The sequence below is a fragment of the Haliotis rufescens genome, unplaced genomic scaffold, assembly GCF_023055435.1.
Source record: "Haliotis rufescens isolate VD_foot unplaced genomic scaffold, xgHalRufe1.0.p SCAF_19, whole genome shotgun sequence".
NCBI classification, from domain to species: domain Eukaryota; kingdom Metazoa; phylum Mollusca; class Gastropoda; order Lepetellida; family Haliotidae; genus Haliotis; species Haliotis rufescens.
The window spans coordinates 14,154,318-14,178,732 of record NW_025963879.1 but is presented as its reverse complement, the minus strand read 5'-3'; the positions used below and the strand labels follow the sequence as shown (position 1 = coordinate 14,178,732).

At 39.6% G+C, this 24,415-nt stretch overlaps 1 protein-coding gene across 9 annotated transcripts in view; it reads right to left on the bottom strand.

Annotated features, from left to right (window-relative positions):
* Positions 1-24,415, bottom strand: part of LOC124148246 (piezo-type mechanosensitive ion channel component 1-like) — a 118,618-nt gene that overhangs the window by 23,743 nt on the left and 70,460 nt on the right. For 5 of the 9 annotated variants that reach the window (XR_007221946.1, XM_048398910.1, XM_048398914.1 and 2 more), the window contains 21 exons: positions 23,476-23,736; positions 22,896-23,037; positions 19,172-19,231; positions 17,823-17,962; positions 16,983-17,131; positions 16,687-16,833; positions 16,064-16,161; positions 14,938-15,089; positions 13,677-13,850; positions 11,312-11,341; positions 7,481-7,612; positions 6,227-6,427; positions 5,599-5,800; positions 5,281-5,379; positions 4,689-4,851; positions 4,128-4,313; positions 3,501-3,558; positions 3,096-3,195; positions 2,208-2,361; positions 1,802-1,962; positions 1,605-1,634 (listed from right to left, as the gene is read on the bottom strand). Coding sequence is in view for 8 of the 9 variants with exons in the window: in XM_048398910.1 (XP_048254867.1) it covers positions 1,605-1,634; positions 1,802-1,962; positions 2,208-2,361; positions 3,096-3,195; positions 3,501-3,558; positions 4,128-4,313; positions 4,689-4,851; positions 5,281-5,379; positions 5,599-5,800; positions 6,227-6,427; positions 7,481-7,612; positions 11,312-11,341; positions 13,677-13,850; positions 14,938-15,089; positions 16,064-16,161; positions 16,687-16,833; positions 16,983-17,131; positions 17,823-17,962; positions 19,172-19,231; positions 22,896-23,037; positions 23,476-23,736 (2,839 nt within the window). In the remaining variant the exon portion in view is untranslated. The remainder of the gene's footprint in view (positions 1-1,604; positions 1,635-1,801; positions 1,963-2,207; positions 2,362-3,095; positions 3,196-3,500; positions 3,559-4,127; positions 4,314-4,688; positions 4,852-5,280; positions 5,380-5,598; positions 5,801-6,226; positions 6,428-7,480; positions 7,613-11,311; positions 11,342-13,676; positions 13,851-14,937; positions 15,090-16,063; positions 16,162-16,686; positions 16,834-16,982; positions 17,132-17,822; positions 17,963-19,171; positions 19,232-22,895; positions 23,038-23,475; positions 23,737-24,415) is intronic. The other 4 variants (XM_048398912.1, XM_048398917.1, XM_048398913.1 and 1 more) reach the window with 3 other exon arrangements.

Sequence of the window (24,415 nt, the reverse complement as noted above, 5' to 3'; positions counted from 1 at the left end):
TCTATGCACTAGGTTCACACACTTATCCTTAGGAATGAGAAAGATGATATTAACACAAATGCACAACTTTTAATATTCATTATTTTGGTAGACATGTAACCAGTGTTCGAAACTAAGAAAAACATCAAGATATCCTTGTCAAAACCTTATGAAAAAAAGTTTTAAAAATTTGGGTAACTAGATTCACATACAACGGACCACCCACCCTCAAGGACCCCCTTAATAGTGGTCAGCTAGACACAAATGTGAGAACCTGCATCGTCCCGTGGATCTGAGTCGAACATGCACATGGATGCGGCTTGCACACTGCACTCATACAGATCTTGTTGAAGCAAATGCAGGACATTGGGAATATGTAACTACAAGCTTATGCATCTCACATTCACACCAAGCAGAGGAAACTGTCCACTGATGTGACACCACCCTGCAGTCAGGACGGAATGGGTGTCATGATGTACGAGGTACTCACAATGGCTGTATAGAACTCATATTGACATAGTCGTCAATTTGTTGTAAGTTTGTCACATTAAAATAGCTAAAAACGAATCTTAAAAAAAGTAGCAATACTTAACTAAAAGCCATGTAGCTAATAACGAAGATTGCAAAGTAGCTTATATTTGGCATAATTGAAGCTTACTACTTAGAAAAAAATATATTTTAGTCACATATTTGGGGTCAACAAGAAATTGAACTGATCAAATTAAAAGGAGTAAATTATGTATTTAATCAAGAAATGGAGCCAAAAACAGCTCATTTTATTACAAACCTAATGAATTAACAACAGAGGGAACAGCTGTAGTATCAGTGAGAGAGCTAGTCAGATGTGTTTGAAGCTGACTTAAACTTGGTGAAGCCTACTCAATAGAATGAATCCATGATTCATATCCACAATCTGCAGATCCTGATTTGACAAAGGGTAGCAACTCTGCACAGCTAATTCCAGTGCCCCCACAACTGTCACATCAAGCCATGTTGCTGTTCATATGACTACTTATTGTTGATGATAGGGGTTTAATGCCGCTTTGAACAGTATTTCAGTCATATCATGGCGTGGCTGCTTGATGTGGGAGGAAAGCAGCTCTTATATGTTCACCACCAATACAGGCATAGTCCTGACAGATCAAGGATCATAATCAGAACATAAGAATTCAATCCCACAATCTGTGGATCCTGGCCCTACTAAGGGAAGCAACTCCGCACAGCTTCCAATGCCCCTTGTTGAAGCATACTGTACTCCAGAGGTCATGATGATGTATGCTGTTCACTGACCTCTCAGCCATTACACACAAAACAGCACCCTCATAGTTATAAAAGAGACATAACCAAAAATTAATCAGACATATTGCTCAACATCAAATTGCAAAATACAGAAAGGGCCTACAAGCACACTGGCCCTTGATGATGAGTGTATGAATTATATGTTGCCATGATACACACTCTCAACGGATTGGTTGCACAAACGTATTTGAACATGGTTTGGAGTTTGGGGTGGATACAGAGGTGAGATGGACTCACACAAAAGATTACCATTCTTTGCATGTTGCTACAGCTAATATGCAAGCAGAAATATAAACTGGGCAAAACTATTTCAAATAACAATATACCTTCATCATGTGAAATATTGGAATTATTTTCTGAAAAATAAACAAAACAAAACAGTAGAAAAATGCACTTCATTTAAATGTTCTCAAAGGCTTGGCTGCATCCTGCAAAAACATATGTCTTAAATACACCCTGCGTGAGCAAACGCAGTGGCAGACGTTGCTACAAACACAGGTGAACGTGGCAGACGCAATCTCACCATCAAAGTGGTCCTGTGGTTCTCGGAAGTTCTTCTTGAGCTTGGCCTGCTTGGTCTGCAGGTTCTTCATCTTCTTCTTGATGTTCTGGAGGATTTCAGCTTCCTGGGCATTCTGGAGAGCCACCTCTCGGATATTGATTCTGTTTATGAGCTCTGCACCTCTGTGTAAGAAAGAAGAAACGTCAGACCAAGTTCCCAGGGATGATATAAATCAGATATATATGCCATGAAGTCTCTTAGTGCTATTATTGGGAATGATTGGGGCTTCCATGGCAACCTGACAGGATTGGGAATATAGACTGTCCGGAAGGCTCAAAATGCTATTATGAGGAAAGAGTTGGGATTCCATGAAATCCTGAAAGGAAATCTCACAGAGTACCATGGCTGAGGCATGGTTGAGATGTACCTGGACGCCAGCCTGTTCTGTGCCTCCAGCTCTGACACAACGTGTCTGAAGTAGTGGCTGCTGTAGATGCGACGCTGCAGCAGGAGGAAGACGAAGCAGATGACGTCCCAGGTGAGGCCGGTGTTGTCCTCCTCGATTGTGCAGGTCCCCGAGGCTGAAACAGAGCAGCTCACTTACATGCTGGACAGAAACCAGGCATTCAAAAATCATATCAGACTTCTGTTTTGTTAGTGCTGAATGCAAAGTGCCACCTCTTCACCTATTGATGGCCATGCTTACATAAGTACACAGGAATATAACTCAGTACTCAAAAGACTTTATCATTGGTTGGTTGGTTTGTTGTTTTACGCCGCACTCAGCAATATTCCAGCTATATGATGGCGGTCTGTAAATAATCGAGTCTGGACCAGACAATCCAGTGATTAATATCATGAGCATCGATCCACACAATTGGGATCGATGACATGCATCAACCAAGTCAGCGACCTGACCACCCGATCCCGTTAGTCGCCTTTTACGACAAGCATGGGTTGCTGAAGACCTATTCTACCCCGGAATCTTCACGGGTCAAAGACTTTATCAAGACTGTATGTCACATTTATCTCAAACTCTCAAATAACATCTTGTATGCTTTGTTCATCACAAACACTTGACATGTCAAATGCATGCCATTTGAATTTGTTTCAAGAGTGAGTGAGTGAGTGAATGAGTTGGGTTAAGCCACTTTGAACAATATTCCACTTATATCACGGCATGTCAGCTAAATGTGGGACGAAAGCGGTCTGAGATGTTCACCACTTTGGTGAAACCCATGGGCCAGGTATGGCACTGAGAAACCTAGAGGATTGTATTGTGGAGTAACATAAATATAAAGAGTGAAAGACTCACAAGGCATGTCGATGGTGGAGGAGAGGCAGTTGATGCCAAGTAGTTGTATCAGCCAGCACTCATTGACAAACAGGCGGTCAATGTACACACACCCAACCAGCTGCAACATAGAACACAATGTAGTTGTATGGAGTACGAACATTTGTTAATTGTTTTCTGAGCAGGGAGGATGAATAACAAAGCTAACCAGACAACTATCCAATAGATATATATGCTGTTGATTGACTGCAGGGGGAATATGTATTTCCTGCTCTAGTTTACATTCATACACTTCGAACTGTTGTTACAGGGAGACATAGCAGCAGCAACCTACCAAAGCAGACACAGCCGTATTACATAGTTACCAATATAAATAGAATGAAGAAAACAAAATGGCTAAGTTAGCATGTGTGGTATTTTGTATACCTGTAGGCAGGCTTTGCAGAATAGCACAAAGAATGTGTAACCAACTAGGAAATTCCACCTGAAAAGGAAGAACAGATTGTTAGTTTACTCCCATTCATGTCAAACAATTATGACAAATATCACGTTTTCGAAGTAAGATTCCCCGCAAGGAATTCAAATGTTTTCAGTAAATTTTCATTTAATTCTAAAACAGGAAATATGCAATAAGGAATACACTCATTGCAATGTATATGCCACAATGCCAGCTCCCCATGATTATACAAACTCAGTTGACAGATGAGTGAGTGACCTGAGCTTTTAACAGTATTTCATTTTTTTAATGGCATGCCCACTTACTGCGGGTGGAAAACCTAAATTTAACAGTATTTGGACTGATGACATTTATGAGTTTGGTGAAGCAGTAAAACTCATTGGTGCTGACAAACCAAGGATCATAATAGAGGCTCATTTCAAACCCACAATCAGCAGATCCTGACATAGCTAAGGGAGACAAACATTAACACTCAAAGGCAGCCTTGGGCCTCTTCACAAATGATGTAATACGGTAGCAATACACACAAAAATGGACTTTAAAAACAGATTTGTTTCCATTTCCAGTACAGAGACACAGAGATACACAATACTCACATTTTCAGCAGCTTCCTCAGGGGTTTGATGAGCAAGTCCTGGCCATACCACATGAAGCAGAATACCCCAATGACGTATCCCATACTGAACAGGTTGATACGAGCCGTACCGGTGATGAAAACGATGGCCAAGGTCACCCAGAACAAGTACTCAAACACAGCATACTTGACAACATCCAGGTAAGATCTGGCAAGAACAGGAGGATACTATATTACTACCAGTAGTTTGTTCAAATGGATGATACGAAAAGTACTGGTTAGTGATTACTAAAGGTTGGAAAATGGGTCAATTCCACAAAAACATTAACAGATTTGCTTCTTGCAGATGTTTTTCTGTAAAATTGAAGTAGGTAATCTATGTAAGATTTGTAATAGGCATAGTTTAGTTTTAATCATTTCTGTTCAAAGACATTTCTATAAATTTCGCCCACGCAATAATACTGAACATTAGATACAAATGAGCTGATGAAGCCGTCACTTGCTGAAGATGCTTCACAGGCCAGAGTTACAACTACCTGTCTGTTTACATCTGCAAACCTTCCCCTTGTGGAGATGTACATACTTTGACGAAGTGGTGAAGTCAGGGACAGGGATTTCCATGTTGGCCTCCACTTCCGGAAGTATAGACTGGTTGTCTCCCCCTCCATAAGCCTCGCTGTTAGGCCCACGCTCCACGCTGAACACACGCCATTGAAGACACACGAACAGAAGTTGAAAGAAGTCCGCTGAAACCGCAATGACTTATGACAATGTGACACATTTTAAAAAGAAAACACATCACATGGAAAAGGAAAGGGTCAGATTTATATTCTCAAACCGATTGTTTTGCAAGCACAGATGTACAAGAAAGGTGAAATGTTTTGCTAAATTTTTCAATGCACAACAAAAGGAAGCACATATACTGGAGCATAACAATTCTGACTGACCCAATGCCATAATACATGCCAAATTTGAAGAATTATGCATGAGCATAAATTACATTTCCATTAAGGCTTCCATAGGGCCATGTTTATAATCAGATCAGAACTATGTAAAAGCATATACAGAGACATCATTGCTTGGATCATCCCTCTGCCGGGACTAAGAGTCCAGGTGAGCTGAAATTTATTTGTGCCAATAGGATTGTAGTGTGCTAGTGTGTAGAGCGGACTCACCAACAAGTTTGAGGGCATGTGGGGGCTTGACATAGTCAGGCAGGAACAGCCACTGCTCCAGGTTAGAGGACAGGTGAGAGGTCTGGTGCCAGGGGTAATCTGAAAACACACACCTGATTATCTCCCTTTCATTATCAGGGTTATCTCCCCCTTTTAAAGCTCAACAACAAAATGTTATACACCATGAAGTGAAATTACAATTTTCTGTGTATGGACAAAAATTGAAATGCCAGATAAACTTTATCAGATTTGAGTTAAATTGGTCATTGTGATTCATAGAGACCAACACAACTTGACAAACACGCTTAGCAGACTTACTGATGCAGAGCCCGAACGGGAATCCAACACACGACATGAACTGTACAGGAAGTAGTATTGTCAGAACAATGACATAGAGCGGCCAGATACGTGCGTTGCTACGTCGACTCATGAACAATAGTATGCCCATCATGATGGCATAGATGACGGCATAGGCATCTACACGGATGCAGATGGTGATGGCGGACATGATGTAACAGATCTGAAAAAGTAAAATCTCACAATGAGGACATTTTCAAAATTGCATATGGTCACTTCACACATCTACTTTTTCAGGTGCAAAAGTCCTGCACAATTGACACAATGTCAGTTATACCTCATGTGTCTTTTGATATAAAGCTAAATGTCAATCATACAAATAAAAACTATTCATAATTACCACTCACCGATTCCTGAATAATATATTCGTGGCAGAAATTTACAAAAAATACATTTCATATAATGACCAACACAACTACAATCAATCCCTTGCTATACAAGATAAGTCAAAATTTGGACAGATACACCCTTTATAAGTTTCTTTTTCAAATCTATTATCAAGCATTCCTATCTCTCAAAACCTCAACCATTTCAATTAACTAGAAATGTAAGGTTTAAATTGTGCTATTAACTGTTCTGTCGTACTCACTTCCAACCCGAACTTGTAGAAGAGGTAATTGGCGAAGTATTTGAGAGCGGAGGAGATGCTCTTGTCCGCCTCTGGTCGCTTGACGTCCTGGAAGATGATACCAGCTCCCGGGCGGTCCACGTTGGGCTTATTGTAGTGCTGGATCTGGTGGTAGCGGGTGATGCTCTCGAACGCAACCACGATCAGGATCAGCAAGTAGTTCTGCACCAGACATTAAATAATCTGTGTCAATGTCACATTCTACCATGAATTTGAAAATTACTCGATTCTGATTGGTCAATCAGAGGCTATTAAATCACAATAAACCCCCTCTGATTGAAACAGCTAGTTTGCCGGCAGCATCACCGCAGAAGCTAATATTCACAGAATAGTACTTTTTTCAGTCATTGTCGGTTGGCATATTTAAATAATTATATCTACATTTACAGGTTACAAAATGCAAAGTTGCGGTTGCAACAATATTCAATGGATGTGTAGCAATATATTTTGTGCAGAAAACACCATAGAAATCTACAAAGAGAATGTATCTTAAGTTTTGGGGAATTTGGTGTTTTAATATATACGACTGACATCATATCCTTGTGTCACAATGAGTGATATGGTGTCATAATGGTGACGTGCGGTGTAGAACGAAAGCTTTGCAAAGCTTGCTTAGCATTCTTTACGGGTGCCTACCTCATGTTAGCTTCCAAGTTGCCGTGCTTATATGCTTTCAATGCCTGTCATATGTTCGAGTGAAGTATTACAGTGTAAACAAACTGCTTGAGCATATATAGCGCCATATTTTGTTTACAGGCTGTTGTCGGTGATTCCGTATTTCGGATCGACAACCCACTCAAAACACAGGACTCAATCCATGCCACATCACTCAATATATTTGCTAAACCGCACTAAATTTAACATTTGAAACCTTACGCTGCACATTTGGTTCAAAATTCAATTAAGCGCAGTTAAATCTCCACGTAACCTAGCTCTACATTGAAAACACTGTATGTTTACCTCCTAATTAAATGTCATCTAAACGTTGAAATTATACTGATGAGGAGTAAGGGGGCAACACATGCCAATATCAGGGGCAGATCCAGGAAAAAGGTGGTTTCACAGCTGACCCACCCGTAGTGAATAATGATACATGATCAGTTTGCTATTAGGTATCCAAAATAAGCAACAACTGGGAGTGCACGCACCCCAACACACACTTGGATCCGCAGTGAATATTTCAACAACATATCAACAACATAAGCTGTGACTTACCCTGATGTAGTAGGCGATGGACACATTCAGGCTGCTAATCTTGGCCAACCCCACCCATATAGCATTGTCCACATCAGTGACGTTCCCAGTGATGTTGACGACGATGCTTTGGTTGCCAAAGTCTACGCCGTTCTGCAGCACAAAACATAATTACAACACAAGCTAAGACAGGTAGTATCATTGAACTTAACCACAACAGTTTCAAAGGGACTCATCCAGCAAGCTAGTATAGTTAAGTACCAATATTTCACACTTTTGTATCATTGTTCTGATATTTTTCATATAAAATGAATATATGATACGTAATGGTGTGCATTTATTTTCGTAAATATCTGAAAAAGTGACTATACTCCAAAAAGCCTCCTTCAAGGTATCGAGGGAGGGTTTTTTCAACTAGCACCAAGTGACATGGATGTCGCACAACCTCAGAAACAGTAATGGTTATGTCCACTGAGTACATCACAGAAAGTACCTCTCTCCTGACAAGGCCAGTTAATAAAAGATTGCAAGCCATTAATAGCAAATATAAAGCTTATCATTGTTCAATTAGTAAAGGCAAACTGTTATTATGATCATAATTCCACATTAGTATGGTATGAACGATTCATGGTGTTTACACCGACTACTGCAACTTTACGTGGAGTTCCTACAACGCAGGACCATCACTGTGCAAGTGTGTATTAATCATACAGTTTTTTTAGTTATACAAGTTAGATGTGACAGAAGTTACTTCTAACAAACCTATATCTATATACATTTACTTAGATTGTGATTCTTAATATATATATTAATAGTCTATATATATATATTAGTCTATTATATCAATAACCAGGGCTCGATTTAACCATGTACAACATGCACTTGTGCAACCTGATTTGAAAAATGCAACCTATTATTTATTTCTATATGCTACCTGTGCATGTTAAAACTTCATAAGTTTGCGATTGCCTACTAAACAAGTTGTGTTTTCAACATCGATCTAAAACTCAGTTCACTTTATTCACCGTGTTATATCACTATTCCCAGTGTTATATAACTATTCACCGTGTTATATCACTATTCCCAGTGTTATATTACTATTCACCGTGTTATATCACTATTCACAGTGTCGTGTAATTTGTCAGTGTTTCTTGGGCTTCACATCATCAAACTATGGGTACCTCACAAATATGAGCAATTATACCGGTGATGTTTTACAGCAATGTTTGTGTCAGCAGATTAGCTGGCTAGCACATGATGCTTGTGCTGAACCTAGTACTTGGAGCATCAGTTTTTGTTTTCATGAATGAAAATAAATCATTGCAAGCAGACTGAAGAAACAAAAGACAAGATATTTTAACCATCCCAAACAGTTCAACTGCTGAGTTTGTTTGTTGCTTAACGCCGAACTCAGCAATATTCCAGCTATATGACGGCCGTCTGTAAATAATCAAGTCTGGATCAGATAATCCAGTGATTGACATCATGAGCATTGATCCACGTAATTGGGATCGATGACATGCATCAACCAAGTCAGCGAGTCTGACCAACCGATCTTGTTAGTCGCCTCTTACGACAAGCATAGTTGCCTTTAACGGCAAGCATGGGTTGCTGAAGACCTATTCTACCCCGGATCTTCACGGGTCTACTGTAGCGAAGAGTTATCTGGGCACCATTTCAAAAGAAAGCTGGCCAAAACATGTAAATGGTTAGTGTATAGAGAATCAGAAAGTTGCATGTATTGTAGTGTGTGTCCGAAACTTTAAAGAAGTACCAAGAACAATACAATTAGAACTGGCAGTAAATCAATAAGATTGAGTGTTGTTGAGACGCAGAGGCATGTGAATTAGCTGACTTTAAGCATATTCAAGTATTGAAAAATGTATACACCGTGACTTTTTAAAATTGCACACACACACACACACACACACACACACACACACACACACACACACACACACACACACACACACACACACACACACACACACACACACACCATTCTCCTCAATCGGACGGATAATAATGACAAGTAAGCAAAAGATTTGATCGGACATGAACTGAAAAACTCTGAATATTACTGACACTCCTCGTGTATTTGCTTCCTGATCACATACATCTACAGTTTATATGTACCGTGTGCAGACTGAGTGTGAGTGCAACATGGTTTAGTCTGGTGCAACCAGGTTTTGATGTCAACATGCACCAGATGCAAGCTGATTCTCATTCCTTAAATCGAGCCCTGATATCTATGGCCGGACAACACAACACAACATTGTCCAGCTGCTGAAACGTTAGTATGTCTCGTAACATTGTGAACAAGCATGCATGCAGTATGGTGTTAATGTATATAACATTGTCATCACACACACATCTCAACAGTACACTAGTCGGGCACTCTACTACACAATGTATTTCTCTAGACACAGACAACCATGCACATTCTGGTCACCTAGACCCTTCTCACCAAGGGCCAAATATTCAGTGAAGCTTTCAGCTAATTTTCAGCTTTTTTAGGTCCAGACAAATCCAAGCTGACAATATGAGTGAGTAAGGTTTTTAATGTTACTTTGCAATATTCCAACTATATCATAGCAGATGACACCAAGAATGAGCTTCACTCATTGTATCCTTGAGGGTAATTGAGCCTGGGTCTTCAGCATGACAAGCGACTGATTTAACCACCAATAAACAACCCTGCCGCCCACCAGGGCAGATAAGGTCCCCCCTTCTTCGTGGGGACCAGGTGTCATAGTGTATAACAAGGCAGATGACGTTGATAAAACTGATCATTGCTCATGCCATCAACCACTTGTTAAGTGCATGCCACCATGATACAGCTGGAATACAGCGCCGAAAACATTCACTCAGCCACTCTGTTGAGTTGAGGTTTAACCATGAACCCAGTGGGAGACACAGCCATGTCCACTTCAACTTCCTGTACAGAACGACACATCCATACCCTACACCTGTCCTGTGTCAGTGCTGGTGAGTTAGACGACTGTGTTAGCACTACATTGATGGGTGATTAGGTCATGCTGCAAGGTCTCGGACTAATCACATCCTACTGCTCAGCTTTATTAGTAGGGTATGGTTTGTGACAATCTCATTAAAATCAGATCTTTTACTACAGTTTGATGCCTATCTCAAGATCCAACAAACCCATTACTTTTTCAGGGATCAGCTTTTTAATATGATCATTATGGAATTGTCAACATGATAAGTTTCTGACTGGTTAAGAAATTTCAGTCTGAAAAAAGTAAAACATCCATGAAAAACAAACTCCCTCGATAGTACAATTTTTTGGGTGACACTGACATATCTATCAGACACAACAGAGTGTAACTAATCCCAACATTTGGCCATAGTTATTTTCCATTCAGAACTGCCTGTTCATGTTTGTTTCTGAGACAGACATGGTGCATTAAATGCCTTATTACCTCATACGAAAATCAGGAGCCTTCACACTGATTGGCTGATTCGAAAGTTCTCCTGTCATGACCTCTTATGGAGGGTTTGTCATTTCCAGGCGGGAAAGTTAAAGATCTGATTTCATTGGATTACTGTGGTCAACAACTTGAAGATCAAGCTAAATATTATTTCTTATTAAATAAACTGAAACATGATAAACATGTTTTCATTCAAGTCTCAGTTGAAGCCAAAGCATTGTTCTTTCCAATAAGACTTAATCCTTCAAGCAGTCATATCAAACATAGACTATCTTAGTGCTACATTACACAAAGGAACATCTGAAACATGGTTATTTCTTCAAGTATAAACACAAGTACTGCAATAAGGCATGCAAAGCTAAATCAACTGATACGGATGCCGCCTGGCAGAGGTATAGCTTACATCTGGGATAAAAGTGCCATTTCCATCCAACTGAAAGTGCAAGTTGTTAGAGAGAACTGGTAATATGCTAGTCTAGATAGAAGATGGGAATGTTGGATAAATACAAACAGAAAGTTAACGCAAATTATATCCATATGAATTTGTCAGGGGGACAATCCATACCTAATTTAAACCTGTTGTGGACTAACTTAACAAATCTTGTGCTGAAAGAAATTCATTAGACAATATGGTTGTTGTTTGTTTGTTGTTTAACGCCGCACTCAGCAATATTCCAGTGATATGACGGTGGTCTGTAAATAATCGAATCTGGACCAGACAATCCAGTGACTGACATCATGAGCATCGATCCACGCAATTGGGACATGATGACATGCATCAACCAAGTCAGTTACCATCCTTGTCATGGTACAGATTGCTGGTGGGAACTATGAATAGCTATTCCATAAATGGAAATTGAGGTGATGAGCTCTGCCCTGTGTAAATATATTTCTAGGGTTCTGCTTATATATGGGTCTTCATCTCTTAGGGGAATGAAAGATACATGTACTTGAATAGTTGGAAATACTCATGTTGCTGTAGTTAGATAAGGTTTGTTTGTGTGTTGTTTAACGCCACACTCAGCAATATTCCAGCTGTAAATAATTGAGTATGGGCTAGACAATCCAGTGATTGACATCATGAGCATCGATCCACTCAATTGGGACATGATGACATGCATCAACCAAGTCAGTGAGCCTGACCACACGATCCAGTTAGGCACCTCTTACAAGCATAATCGCCTTTTACGGCAAGCATGGGTTGCTGAAGACCTACCCCAGATCTTCCAGGGGCCATTAGGCAATATCACTGTTTTGACGGATTGCAATTTCTTGCATTTTCATTAAATGCATTTGCATGTTATTGGGAAAGAGGGGCGTTGTTCCTATACTGCATTGGAGGAGCAAGACTTCACTTCTCAAGTTCTTATATATATTTGTTACAAAATTGCAAAAAACAGACACAACCAGGGAGGTTCTCAGCATTCAGTTATGAATGAACCAGACAAAAGTCACCATCAAAGACAAACAGGCATATCTATCTAAAAAGGATGATGTCCTTTAAACTGCAAAAAGAATATAGGCTGTACTAAAGGATAAAAGTAACTCAAGAATAAAGGCTGTATTAATGGATCAAAGTTCCCTACAATAAAGGCTGTACTAAAGGATAAAAGTAACTCTAGAATAAAGGCTGTACTAAAGGATAAAAGTAACTCTAGAATAAAGGCTGTATTAATGGATCAAAGTAACTCTTGGGTGTTTTGGTAGCGGCTAAACCTTCTGTATAGTCTTATGGATTAAAACAGTAAAAAATTACAGAATACTGATGTTTTTCTACCAGGAAATCAAGGTCATGTTAAATGGACACCATCCTTCTTAGATGCTCTTCTCATAGAGGCAGTAACATGTAGCTGAAGTGAAGAGTACATTCTTCAAGAGAGAAAGGAGAAGATGCAAGAAATGTTTCTGTAGTTAGTTCATTCCTCACAATAAAGGGTTAGGTTAACAAGCAAAATATATTTGACACATTTACCTTGTACATGGGGAATATATCTGACACATTTACCTTGTACATGGGAAATATATCTGACACATTTACCTTGTACATGGGAAATATATCTGACACATTTACCTTGTACATTGGAAATATATCTGACACATTTACCTTGTACATGGGAAATATATCTGACACATTTACCTTGTACATGGGAAATATATCCGACACATTTACCACGTACATGGGAAATATCTCTGACACATTTACCATGTACATGGGAAATATATCTGACACATTTACCACGTACATGGGAAATATATCTGACACATTTACCTTGTACATGGGAAATATATCTGACACATTTACCCTGTACATGGGAAATATATCTGACACATTTACCTTTTACATGGAAAATATATATCTGACACATTTACCTTGAACATGGGAAATATATCTGACACATTTACCTTCTACATGGAAAATATATATCTGACACATTTACCTTGAACATGGGAAATATATCTGACACCTTCTCTATTGTGCTTGGGAAATATATCTGACATGTTCTGTCTCTTACTTGGGAAATATATCTGACATCTTCAGTCTTATACAAAGGAAATATCTGTGACAGTGATCAACACATAATCTATTTGTCGAAAATTGTTTTCTTAAAACCTTTCTGTTCTTAGTGATCTTGAACATTATTCAGGATTATAAACTTTAAACTGTAATTCCCACTGACCTGTCTACAAGGCAGTAGGACCCAAATGCCAGGACAGTATTTTCTCTGGCAGAGAGACACATGCAGAGTGGACTGTATCATTGTACTTACAGTGCAGCTCGTGATCCAAAACTCCGTCTTGACAATATGTAACTGGTACATCATCTTAGCCAGGATGACCAGAGCGGTCCAGATCATGGTGACATGCGACAGCACGATGTGGATCCGAGAGATGGGCAAGATGGCTGCCATCAGGATGATGTACACCGCAGTGATTGCAGACACCTTCAAGTGACAACATCATATCTTACAATTAGGGTTTACACTTGCAGTGAGTGAGCTAAGGCTTAAGGGACATCAGAAGCGTTTCACCAATTATGTGACGTCAGAAAACATGTTATGATTTGGTATTACCCTCAACCAAGAACAGCACACTGTCCAGTGACATGTAAGAGTTACCTACGTCCCGTTGGTCCCCCTTGGCGACTTAACTGTGGATGCCGGCATACTATAGTGATAGTTGGTGTTGTTTTACAGTTCAATCTTTTTTACGTTCTGTGTCCTGTTCCACAAAGCAATCTTAGCTCTAAGATCATTGTAACTCCCATACTTTACCATAGGCTTTCATTAGTCATGGCGCTAAGATCAATTTGTGGAACAGGACACAGGAGAACACAAAAAAGATTGAACAGTAAAACACCAAGTATCACTATAGAATGCCAGCAACCAAAGTTAGGCTACCATATTGGGGACCAAGGGGACTTACGGTACATCTGCTACCTGCATGGTACCCTAGTAGGATTTACATCATCCCCAACCAGTGAATAAACCCAAGCACAAGTGTACTCATGTTAGATAAATCTGTAAGGGATGGTTTACTTCTTGATGGACATAAGGCCCAATATGACAGCGAGATGTAAGCACCCTACTTAGCTTGGCCCAGATTAATCTGTGCAATCAAGGCTATGTCTACCTCCTACAAAGCAATCATTGCTCTACAACTCCTTTATCTTGGCCAAAAACAGACAGCAGTCAGCTAAAGAGTTACTTTCCTGGCAGGAAGACATGGAGAGTCAGCATGTGGAATTTATTAATTAGGACATATTGTATTTGCAAACTTGACATGATGGTGTTAAAAAAGAGAAAAACTACTTCAACCTGGAAAGTATTAAATCAATAAATATGGAGGTGATATACTCAGTGTTCAGTCTCAAGAGCATATCTGAAACCTGTGAATTAAAAATTAATTGAATTATGTAACTAAATTGTGACTTTATTTTCTGTGAATAACATGGCTGATCAACTGTATTGGTTTTGTTACGAGTACAAAACAACTCAATGTTCAACCATGGAATATAATATCTGATCATACCTCATTGACAGCAACGACCACTATGACAAAAACGACGAGCTTAAAGATGTGTATCTCTGTGAGCCTCCAGAGGAAAGTCGAGACAGAGCCCCACAAACTGCTGGCCTTATTCCACAGCCTGAAGAACAGTAGTGTTAACCGTCGGCGCCAACCTGCAACAGTGAACCAATCAGTGAGAGGATGCAGTATTAGTCTGTATTACACAGTTACTGAGATGGCCTGAAGAACAGTAGTGTTAACCGTTGGCGCCAACCTGCAACAGTGAACCAATATGGTCACTGCATGTTACCCTGAGTGGATGCAGTATTAGTCTGTATTACACAGTTACTGATGGCCTAAAGAATAATAGTGCTAACCGTTGGCGCCAACCTGCAACAGTGAACCAATCTGCTCATTAGGTGTTACAATGAGTGGATGCAGTATTACTCTGTATTACACAGTTACTGATGGCCTAAAGAACAATAGTGTTAACCGTTGGCGCCAACCTGCAACAGTGAACCAATCTGCTCATTAGGTGTTACAATGAGTGGATGCAGTATTACTCTGTATTACACAGTTACTGATGGCCTAAAGAATAATAGTGCTAACCGTTGGCGCCAACCTGCAACAGTGAACCAATCTGCTCATTAGGTGTTACAATGAGTGGATGCAGTATTAGTCTGTATTACACAGTTACTGATGGCCTGAAGAACAGTAGTGTTAACCATTGGCGCCAACCTGCAACAGTGAACCAATATGGTCACTGCATGTTACCCTGAGTGGATGCAGTATTAGTCTGTATTACACAGTTACTGATGGCCTAAAGAATAATAGTGCTAACCGTTGGCGCCAACCTGCAACAGTGAACCAATCTGCTCATTAGGTGTTACAATGAGTGGATGCAGTATTACTCTGTATTACACAGTTACTGATGGCCTAAAGAACAATAGTGCTAACCGTTGGCGCCAACCTGCAACAGTGAACCAATCTGCTCATTAGGTGTTACAATGAGTGGATGCAGTATTACTCTGTATTACACAGTTACATGTTTACCACTTTGGTGGTCTATAAGCAATGGTATGGTGCTGCTCAGAAGTACATGATTTACAGTAATGCACAGTAAACACTTGTTCCCTGCAATGCTCACGTCTGGACTTCCTGCTGATTTCGGACTCCGTGTCTGTGGTGCCACCTGCCTCATCGGTCGTGTAGTCTGCTGGCGTCGAGTCTGTCTGGTCCTCATGCCTATACAGAAAACACAGGGCTCATTAATTTACAGACTAAATGTGTAGCACTTCCAGACACAGTTTATACAGACAAACAATCAAGCCTGCATAAACAACATTACAAGTTATAAGGACTTTGTCTCTTTCCATCAGAAGTAGCTGAAGTATACTTCTTCTTTATTAACAGGTGGCAACAACAAAGCATGACACCACATGAGTCCTTCTTGTACATCATCTCTACCTGCGGTAAAACTACTCCACATTCTACCAGCAATAACTGTCACAAAATCTAATAAATAAACTAAAAGCACTGAAACACGTATTATTTGTTAACTTCACAATGTTTCAGAGTATGTTCCCCAGGATGGTCCACTGCCAGGGTCCTGTCACATTTTACCACACACCGAGTCCCCTGAAACAATCAGCTCCATGTCAAAGGCATGCTTTGAGCTAGTAGAAATCTAGATGACCACATACATTGGCCATTATTTTTAAAAGTCAAGCTGTTGTCTATAGCTATGACAACTGAATCACCGTGACTCACTTGTATCTGTCCAGGGCGGACATCCTGAGGAAGGGACTGTGGAAGTAATGAACCTGGAGGATGACGACGATCAGAAAGCTGGTTGGTGTCAGCAGTTTGATGAACAGACCAGCCGTGTCATACAGCTCCAAACCAATGTCCTTCAACCTAAAACACAGAAACCATAAACATGAATATTGATGACTGGTATTCTAACCTTGAAAATCCAACTGTGGAGGAAGATGAGTTCTTTGATAGTGACTCCATGTCCTGTTACATATAGCTTCGAAACAAGTAGAATCTAATTGATGTCTTACGTCTGATCGGACAGTCCAGTGCTGTTACTCCAGTAGCCAGGGAACTGCTTGAACTGGTAGGTGTAGATGATGATGAGGACACCCATGGAGTAGACTGTCACCACCCACCAGAAAATGTACATCACCCCTCGCCACACCGTGAACGACAGCTACAGACACAAGCGTACATCAACGTTACTCCATGGCAAAGCAATACCTCATCACTGAATGAACAACTTACTAGATATTCTAATTTTCTATTGAGTGAGTGAGTGAGTGAGTGAGTGAGTGAGTGAGTGAATAGGATTTGATGCATCCATTCACAGTTCGTTAATCCTGAAGAGGTCTTCTAATGTTGTCACGGATGTAAGTTTATTCCTATCAGTGTTATTTCAGTGAATCATAGAAACTTGCACATAGCAACTGAAATGGAGAAGACAAATCACTCCTACCATCGAGGTTCCATTTTTGTGTTCCTTGTCACATTGGCGGAGTCAAAGCTTAGAACAGGACACAATTCCACAGGACAATCTTAGCACTAAGATCATATTGTGAAACTGGTCTAAGTGGAAATTCATCTTAGTGTACCTACTCCTCCTTTTTTCCATTGGGTTAAGGGACACACGGAATGATTTGGGGCTGTTCCCACATTAAACAGTATTACAGTTATATCACAGCATGTCAGTTGAATGTAAGAAGAAGGCCTAAAGTGCAGGTCTATCCAACAGAACAGTAGGATCATCATAAGGGTGAATCTGGAATTTGAACCCATGGTCACCAGATCCTGGCACCACTAAGGGGCACAACTCTTCCAACGAAATAGTGATTATAGCTAACTAGACTCTAACTAGGCTACAGTACCTGGAAGGCGATGACAAAGAGCAGGAACAGGAACATATAGATGATGCGGTAGACGACCACGTCCTGGATGGCGATGACCAACATGATGGTAGCGCACGCGAAGACCCAGTACTTGCACAGTAGGACCTTCAGGTAGTTACCTAAAGGGGAGTAACTCTAGGTCACCATCACATCTTGAAAAACTGTTTCTCGTATCTTTCAAGTGATCACTTTGACAAACTAGCTTAACTTTCTGATGTAGATGTGATAATGAATCCATACATTATGAAAGGGATCATGAAAAAATATATTTTGTTAACAGTTTGGTTTTTTATGTTGCATATTTACAGTTAATATCTAGGGGAATATATGGGGAAGTCTACACAATAACACAAAATATACTGGCTGTATGGCAATTCCAAGATATACTCAATAAAGGCGAGGGGATTACAAAACAGTAAAAAGTGTAAATGTACAGCTTCATTAGGAAATAATAGATAATATGATAAAAATAAAACAGACGAAATATGATATTATAAAGCTATATAAAACATTCAAATGCCTGGTATACAGCATTGTGAATGTTCAAGCATAATACCTGACGATCACATCTGGTCACAATTAATATTTCCAGAATTAACAAATACGTCTCCATCACAGTTACAAATGATCAGGCCCCCGTTCCATAAAGTAATATTAGCCCAATGACTACCGCAAGCCCATCTTAAAGTATGGGAGTTACGATCACTTTAGTGCTAAGATCACTTTGTGGAATGGACTCCAGCACAGCCATTTTGCATGTCCAATGCTGAAGTTGTTTGGGTCACTGATTTGTTGATACAGATGAAACTGAAATGGTGAAAGGCAGTTATTTCTTGCCCTTTTTTCAGTGATGTCATCATTTAATAGATGATTCATGAACATGAACTATGTCACCTGGGTTTTTTTCCAATTGCATGGTCAAAAGTGTCAAAAAATGTATTCACTAAAACTAACAATTACACCCAAAGACAATTTAAACCTTCATACCCTAATGATGATCAGATGTCAAGGTTACATGAGAAAAACAAAGCATATATATTGTAAAATATAAACCCCAAAAAATATACTATTGTAAAAAGAAAATATGGTCCAATACATGTTTTTCAAATAAATTAAATCAAAAACAATCACAACCCCCCAATAACAACCAAAGAGCATCAACATTCCTGAAAGCAGAACAATAGTAAAGGCAAGCAAAAACCAACCCAAACACCCTCAGTTCTATGATGGTATAACCTGATCCTATACTAAACACAATGTCAAGGATAATACCATCATAGAAATGAGGGTGTGAAGAGGCACAAACAAGAACCTTGGCATTGGCCTACCTATCATCTTGGTGGAATTGCTATCATATCCATCGACCATGTCCGTCTCTAGAGGAAGATCTGCAAGCCATGCAACGTAAAGATATCCGAAAGTGAGGAACAAGCATGCGCAAAGAAATACCACTATGTACATAGCAAGGGCCTAACTGAACATCACCACAGATACCTACAGTCCTGTTCGCTTCAGAGTGAGTGAGTGAGTGTTGTTTTATTCTGTAATCAGCAGCACGGCAGCTGTAGAGGTTGATCCATATCGACAGGGTAAGATGGCACACAATCAGCCACACTCGCCACCGATTCCCCAAGTCTGGGTCAATATACTAGTGGTCGACACCATGAGCAACAATGCACGCCATCAGGAATCCCTAAAGGGACTCTAATGACAAGCACGGGTAAGTGCTCATGGGGACCTTTTCTGTTCTTCAATCCCTACAATATTCATGTTTTAAGCATAGAACAGCTGTGACAAGTTGAACAGGAGTTACAACTCTGTATGTTTCTAAAGAAGTGCTTTAACACGTCACTATCAAGAAAGGCAAAACAGACAAACCCTTTACTTTTTTTCGAAAACAGAGAGATTTTGATAGGCTAAATAGTAGTTCAACTTATCGACATGGCTGTTTCAGTGATCAACCCAACACCACAAAACCTGAGAAGTTAGACACGTGCAATCACACGGAAGTTGACAGATGTAGGCAAAACCAACAGTTAGAACCGAAATTGTATGACAAGGGAGATAGCTCTGCCCATATGTCAGCTCCACTTTACATCAGTATTTGAAAGAGAGTCCATCCACCAGTCCAAGAATGACCATTCGTTGACAGGAAATGTTACTGTGTCTGAACATAAACCTCAGGAAACAGTTCAGACAAATAATAGTGGTGTCATGAACACTGCTTACATCAAGGTCATATTTTCTGCTACCATTTTTCAAAGGTGGCATTTGCATTTCAATGATAGCAAAATCCAAACTTTCACAAAGAAGATTACTAACACTGAACTAATCCCCCATTATAGTCTCATCATAAATTTTAGTGCAGTTTTCCAACATAACCTTTTTATTGACAAACAGTTGGAAAAAGTCAAAATAGCAAACTTGCCTTTTGACAGTTAGTTCCCTCAAATGCCAAATTGGTAGGAATTTGCTACCAAATGCTTTTAAGTTGATAAAAATGATTTTTATGTATTTACTACAACCTAAGACCCAGAGATAATAAATACCAAACCAAAAAGTTAGTCATGAATATTTTGAGGGATATTGGGGATATGTAGAGAAGATGGAGCACACACTTTCATAGTAATATCCCCCAAACTATTCATGAACCCTAGCTTTTCCTGTTCAGTATACATGTGTGTACCACTGACTTTAAGCCCTGTGAAATATTGGACTTGGTACTAGTGCTGTACAGGGTCTTCATGCACAGAGCCATTGTAGCGCTACACCTATCGTAAGTATGGGAGTTACGATAGACGTAGGGCTGAGACAGCTTTGTGCAACTGGGCCCTGATCGTACAGAAACTCACTCTTTTCGTTACAAGACTTGTTTCACACAGTGATGATATTCAGACAGGGTTTCCACAGATATCTGAATCTGCCAATATGGCCATCATAAAACCATCTATCTATGTAACAATTGGTGCTGTTAGTATAAGGTATGTTATAGGTTTATTGTGTTATGTATTGATGATGATGATGATGATGATGTTATAAAGGTGTACTTGGTAAAATATGAATGAAGAATGGTGAATTATTGGAGGAAATAATGATGCTGATTAAGGTGGTGATGATGATCAAAGATGGGTGTGTGAGGTAACACAAAGTGATACTTTGAGGACAATGAGTGGGGTCATGGTGGTGGTGATGGTAGTGATGACGATGATGGTGGTGATGATGGTGGTGATGGTGAAGCTTTTGATGATAATATGAGGGACACAACACAAAAGCAACACAAAAACATGAAACATTGAAAGCAATGAATCTACACATTCAGTAGCATCATGCATGTCTCTCTAAATATTTAAACTTATACCAAACCAAATTTATTAATTTATACAATTTTTCAAATAGAAATTAAAACAGTTTAACTGCTGAAACAGATTATCATCTTGTTGAGAGAGACACCCATGTTGAAGCATATGACAGTAGGATGAGGGTGAAAGTTGTCTAGTCAGCACATTGAGAAACTTCTGCACAGGTTGTTATTCACCAGGACTAGTTGTGATCAGTGCAGAGGCTGACACAACCCTCAAACCGTAACCACTCAATGTTATCATACATAATATAAGAACCACAGCATTGCTGGTGCCTTGAAATCAAGCAGAGCCTGGTTCAATGGTCATCAGAACAAAGGGTATTGTATAAAACATGATCAGTACCCATCCTCGAGCTCAAGATAAAAGTCCCACTCACAACAAAATACTAACAACTCTCCCACAATTCCTTCTGTTATTGTTTGGTCCCATTTTGCACACGAAAATTATTATATAACTGGCAAAAAATTACCAACAAAAGACATTCCTTAATTAGAACCCTCGATATCCTAACAAATTCAAACAGCATTATGTCATAATGAGAATCAGTATGCTTATTACATCATGAAATGACATTATAGTTGTGTCTGCCTCTGAAAGCACCATTAGCAAATGTCAGACCAAAACGATCGTGAATTATTAATCTGTGGTAAGCATCGTGTTAATAGGGCCATAAGCAAGCAACATACGAAGTGATTATCAGGAATGAGTGAAAAACTAAACCATTTTGATGATGGATGATTGACAACTGGGATGACATTTAGCATTGATACACAACAAGGGCAATGATATGACAGTGTTATGAGTGCATCACAGATCACAGAGGATAACATGATCAACAAGGGTGCTTCAGGTTGGATAAATCACTTATACAACAGGGAATGACAAATGAGCCTCATATCATACATCAAAGTGAGTAAAGGTTTGTGACATTTAAATTAACTACCACAAAAGTTAATTGATGAGGCCAGATCAACCTTTTAGTATTCAAACCTTTATGGCTTAAGTAATGATAAGGATGAAACTAAAAATAGTTATTTTCCATAAAACATTTTGATCACAGGATAATCACAATGTAGGGATTGACTACTTGATTAGCAGGAGAGAACATCTCAGCAAACATACCTAACTACGGAAGTCACACTTGACTATTGCTACCTGTAAACAACTGTTTATGAACAACAAAAGTCATGGCTGTATTTGTGTATAACTGCATGGTCATCGCTTTTCTCAGGCAATTCAGTATGGTGCTAGAGATAGTTATGCACTGATGTTCTCAAAGATAGCAAGCATGCCAAAAATAATCATAGTTTTCATTCAATTTTTTAATCTAAAATGACAAGTTTGTGGTACTTTCTTGCATATTTCAAATAAAAATATGAACTAAAATATAATATATATAATTTTTGTTTCAAATAAGAATGTCAGGCCAAAAGATTGCAAGATCCTTCAAAATTGTCCAATCTAGCTTAAAATACAGCAGGGCTCCAATCCTGAAACCATTAGCTGCACTACAACAGTCATAAGTCTATATCAAACTATAGAGTTACGATAGTCGTAGCACTATAAACATTTTCTGAACTGGGGCCCTGATAGACTCCTTCTCTTTGTACCAACACTGATGATAACATGCATTCATACATCAAACTGCAGCGCTGTCTGCCGTTTACAAGACCCCCGATCCCCCACTCACTCAGGAAGTCTGTGAAGGACTTCTTCTTGGTTGCTGATCCATCGACCGGTTCTAGAGGCAGCCCTTGGTTCTGTTCCGGAGTTGTCTGTCTCTCCCTCATGAACTGTCGCAGAGTCAGCCAGAAGAACAATGTGAAGAGCACCTGCGAAGCAGTTGGAAAGGCAATAACACCTACTGTGGCAAGAAATCTCCTTGAGGCATGGTTGAACTACTAGTCTACCAAAGAGGTTGCCTGTCACAGATATAATTCTGTCAGGACACCATTCTGACCATCGGATCACCATTCCTGTCATCTCATACAACAAGCATGTGTAAATCTAAAATGAATAATTGATATCAATCCAATGACAACATTGTGACACAGATTAAGGGAAAATATTCAATTCTTTTAATGCGAAGAATGACATTCCTAAGAGAACATTCAGATCAGCGTGTGCACCTTTCCTAAAAGAAATCGGATAAAAAATATTGGCCGGTCTTTGCGGAATATAATATCGAACAAAACTTTTTATCAAAGTATACTAGCTGCCACAAACTTGACCCTAAATTACTCCACAAATCAGCCATAATGACAACTTACCTGTGCGGCCAGATACAAGCATGGGATCTCGTATCTCTTGAGACCGATCTCGCTGTACGTGACGGGGCCTGCATCTGTAGGCAGCTCATTAGGCAGGTTCATGCCGTAGATGAACTGGATGATGAGGAGGGCCTCAGCGTAGAACACAATGACTGGTGACATGACGAGGCAGGCACGGCGGGACTTGGGGATCATCCACAGGATGCATGCAAGCAGGAGGAGTACGAACGTCAGCCAACTGTGGAAGGTGATGCTCCAGGCCTGGGGGCAGAGTACAGACAGCATGAGTGCTTCTAGCAGTCTTGCTAATCTTATTTCACTATATTGATAGTAGATAAGTAAAAGTGAGTAACAGTCAGCAAATACTAATTATTTGCACAACTTATTATGGATAGTTGACAGTGAAGAGGACTTCTGTTGAAAATCTGCAGATTTTACAGTGTGATGACAGCTGAAATACAGGATTTGGTATTCAACAGAATTTTTCTAATTAATAATTGATGCGGAGGCACGCACCACACAAGTTACTCATGTCTGTATTCAAACCTGGTCTCCTTGTGTGTGAAAAACCAACACATCAACCATGGTGCTATCATAAATTCAACTCGATAATTGTTAGTTTTGTGGAAATGTGAAATGTAAAATGTAAAACTTAAAAGTGCTATGTTTAATTGAATCTGACTTCAACAACGTCAGGAAAGGAAGAATCATTTCAAGACAAGTTTTGCTTTTGCTGAAGTACGAAAGAGGCCTTTCAGAGAACCTGCAAACACAGCAGTTACAGTCAGGTACAGTGAAAGAAGGGGGTTCAAATTTTTAATGAAATGTAGTTTAATATCACAAAGGTACTCTTTATTTGTTCATGTCTCTGGGGTTTGTATGTGATTGTCAAAAAAAGCCCCATGACACATTCACCCATTCCCTCCAAATCCACTCCTAC